At 37.6% G+C, this 4,118-nt stretch overlaps 1 protein-coding gene across 1 annotated transcript; it reads right to left on the bottom strand.

Moving 5' to 3' along the window:
* Nucleotides 1–208: 208 nt before the first annotated feature.
* LOC142550652 (uncharacterized) lies at nt 209–3,368 on the bottom strand. The gene is made up of 7 exons (XM_075659730.1): nt 3,197–3,368; nt 2,524–3,103; nt 2,278–2,422; nt 1,397–2,134; nt 1,101–1,198; nt 543–629; nt 209–446 (listed from the first exon to the last, which is right to left on the bottom strand). The coding sequence occupies exons 1-7, from the start codon at nt 3,366–3,368 to the stop codon at nt 209–211; spliced, it is 2,058 nt and encodes a 685-aa protein (XP_075515845.1).
* Between the last annotated feature and the right edge of the window lie 750 nt (nt 3,369–4,118).

Raw genomic sequence — 4,118 nt, 5'->3', positions numbered from 1 at the left:
TGCATCACATAAACATATATAATTTAAAATAATGTAATTTAATAAATCAAGCATCACTAAAAAAATCATTTTAAATTTAAATAAATGATTTAACAATTAAATAAATGCATGGGTTTTACGTGTACTGATTTTGGGCTCTACACTTTACCTGCTGACAAGTTAAGCATTCAAAAATAAATGATGATATATTTTTCTTCATACCTGGCCACTAATACAATAAACGAAGATCTTGATACTTCTTGGTGCCACCTGGATGTACTGAATAAGGTGCAGTATGAGCTTCCGTCAAAACATCACGACGAATAGCATCATCAACAGGAACACAAATACGGCCTTGAAATATAATCATGCCATCACTGTTCAATCCAAACTCAGAATTCCTCTTCTTCTCTGCCTTTGCTCTCAAGTCCAACAAAAGAGTATCCAACTGTTGCTCATGCTTAATTCTGTAAATCAAAGTCGGTCGAATAACTAAGGCTGAAAGTCGAGCGATCGTACCTTCCTCAACCAATGCGATCTAACTTCTCTACAAATCAAACAACAGAGGCTTTTGAATCATTGAACCCAATTGAAGACCTGACTTTCGGCTCAATGCATCAGCAACCACATTCGCTTTTCCTGGGTGGTAACTGATAGTGCAATCATAATCCTTCACAAGTTCTAACCACCTTCTCTGACGCATGTTCAGTTCTTTCTGAGTAAAGAGATACTTAAGCCTTTTATGATCTGAGAAAATCTCACATTTCACGCCATATAAATAATGTCGCCAGATCTTCAAAGCAAATACCACGGCTGCCAACTCAAGATCATGAGCCGGATAGTTCTTTTCATAATCATTCAATTGACGAGAAGCATAAGCAATAACTTTCCCTCGCTGCATCAACATAGCACCGAGACCTTTCTTGGAAGCATCTGTGTCCACTACAAAGTCTTCAACTCCCTAAGGAAGTACTAACACTGGAGCGGAAGTCAATTTTTCCTTCAATACTTGAAATACTTGCTGACATTCATTAGTCCATTTAAAATTAACTGTCTTTCTCATCAGAGTAGTAAGTGGCAAGGCTATTTTAGAGAAATCAGAAATAAAACAACGATAGTACCCTGCCAACCTAAGGAAACTTCGTACCTCAGCAACTGTCAAAGGAATAGGCCACTTCTTAACTGCTTCAATCTTAGCCGGATCCACAGCAATTCTTTCCTAGGAAACGATATGAACTAAAAATGCAACTTGCTCCAGCCAAAATTAACACTTCTTGAATTTATCATATAATTGGTTGTCCCTCAACTGCTGTAACACGATCCTCAAATGCTGCCTACGTAGATCTCGAGTCTTTGAATAGATTAAAATATCATCAATGATGACAATCACAAAACTGTCCAAATATGGCTTGAAAACCCGATTCATAAGATCCATAAATACAGAAGGAGCATTAGTTAATCCAAACGACATAACCAAAAACTCGTAGTGACCATACCTGGTTCGAAGAGCCGTCTTAGGTATGTCACACTCCTTTACTTTCAATTGATGGTACCCTGACCGCAAATCAATTTTGGAAAATACAGTAGCACCTTGCAACTGAGCAAAAAGATCATCAATTCTGGGCGGAAGATATTTGTTCTTGATTGTTACTTTGTTGATCTCTCGATAGTCAATACACAGTCTCAAGGACCCATCTTTCTTCTTCACAAATAATACCGGTGCCCCCCATGGAGATGAACTTGGTCTAAAAAAGCCCTCATCTAATAAATCTTGTAATTGACTCTTCAACTCTTTCATTTCAGTTGGGGCCATTCGATAAGGGGCTTTAGAAATCGGTGCGGTACCTAGTACAATATCAATAACAAATTCTACCTCTCTATCCGGTGGAAATCCTGACACATCAACCGCAACGACATCAAGATAATCCATCACAATATCAATGTCACTCACATTCCCACTCCCTTCTCTAGTTATATCCACCACCGATGCTAGAAACCCATGACAACCCTTAACCAACATATGTTGCATTTCCAAGCAAGAAATAAAAGAAAGGCCAAGCGAAGTACCTGACCCCGTGAAGACCCTGCTATCACCATGCCTTGAAAGAATGACAATCCATTCCCAAAATAACAGCTCGATAAGTAGATAACCAATCTATCACAGCTCGATAAGTAGATAAGTAGATAACACAATCTATCACAGCTCGATAAGTAGATAACCAATCCATTCCCAAAATAACATCAAACTCAATCATAGGAATGACAATCAAATCAGCATTCAACAAGAGTAGTAGCTACCTTTCCTGAAATAAGAATGGCACCTGAAACGATTGACGAATCATGATTAACTCCTTCCTTGGTCAAAGAGAAAATATGCCCCTGAACTCGGCCCTTGCCCGATGATTGAGTGCAATTGTTCGCAATGTGCCCAACACCTCCACATCTATAACATTTGTTGCTTCCAACTAGGCACTCTCCTTTATGTGGTTTATGGCATTTAGGACAAAGGCTTATCTGATTCAGATGGCACCGCAGGAGCTTTACCGCAATATTCTTCCTTTCCTTTCCCCTTGTGTCCTCCTTTTTCCTCCTTGAACTGAAGCTTGACCCTTTTGGACAAAGTTTTGCCTCCTGAATTGTCTTTCTTTATCAATCTCTTTCTCATCATATTCGGCCATCAATGCTTTCTCAACAATCTCTTTGTAAGAATTAGCCTTGGACATTCGAACATCTCTTCGAATCTCCGCCCTCAAACCCCGCATAAAATGCTCGGCTCTATCTTTGTCGTTGCTAGCAATGAAAAGAACAAAAAGACAACCTTCTTCAAACTTCAAGATGTAATAATTCATGTTCATTGTCCCTTGCTTTAGCTCCAAGAATTCTTTCACCTTGCGGGCTTTAACATCGCTAGGAAAGTACTTATCATAGAACAAATCTTTAAACTCATTCAATTTCAATGTTTGAACATTAATCGTTACCTTGGTTGCTTCCCACCAAATTCTTGTGGTCTTGGTTAAGAGAAACACAGCACAACTCACTCGATCTTTATCATCAAAGTTAAGGTAATCAAATATCGCCTCGACCGCCTTCACCCACTCCATCGCAATCAAAGGGTCCAGACTCCCTAAAAATTTGGGTGGATTCATCTTCTTGAATTTATCATAAGCTACCTCAACAACTCGTTCTTGAACTCGTTGTTAACGGCCTTGGTCTCTACCTTGAACTTGTGTTTGCAATCGGAGAAGTTGCTGGATTTGTTCCCCATGCACTTTAGCTTGCTCATGAAGTAGCCTACTAAACTCATCAACTACATTAGAGGAAGAATTGTCTTGGTCTTCTCCGGCTCTCCTTCTAGGAGGTACTTCAGGAGCTTTTCTCTTGGGTGGCATTTTACTACATTGCATCTCAATTTAAAATCATTTTCAAAACATATTACGTGTAAAGCTTATCATCATACCAATACATCAATTAGATGCATAAAGATACATACCGAAGTGTCACAAGCATAGGAAGACATGTGCCAAATCATTGGTCCGAAAAATGTTGCTCTGATACCACTAAATGTAACACCCTTATCCCATGACATTAAACTATAAATGCTATAATGCGGAAGCCTTATAAAAGATTTGGAGAAAATAATTATTAATAATTTTTTTGCAAATTTTGCCCATAAATATATACTTACCAAAAATCCTCAAGCAAACAAAATAAATATTACCACAATCAATCTTTCCAAAATACACATATATTCTCAAAACCTCCACTAAACGCATATATCACATCTCCATAATTACCAAGTGTTTGACAAAGGTTAAGACAAAATTTTCTTATTCAAAACATAAACCAAAGTACAAGACTCAAAACAATTTTATAATTGCCACATTTTATCAAAACATAATTCTCCAAGCTTTGGCACATGTACCTTCCATGCCTCGACACTTCTATCGCTATTCCTTTTTATCTGCATCACATTATATAACTGGAATGAGTTTACAAAACTCAGTAAGTGTAACTTTCAATAACAATTACATATACAATAGTGTAAAGAAAGGAATCATTACAATTGAACCATAGGATATAACACCGTTCAATGGAATATATAGATAACAATTATAAGATGGCATTCTATCAACCATTTT

Source organism: Primulina tabacum, chromosome 7, assembly GCF_025594145.1.
Source record: "Primulina tabacum isolate GXHZ01 chromosome 7, ASM2559414v2, whole genome shotgun sequence".
NCBI classification, from domain to species: Eukaryota; Viridiplantae; Streptophyta; class Magnoliopsida; order Lamiales; family Gesneriaceae; genus Primulina; species Primulina tabacum.
Note: the sequence above shows the minus strand (reverse complement) of the source record. Positions and strands in the feature narration are given on the sequence as shown.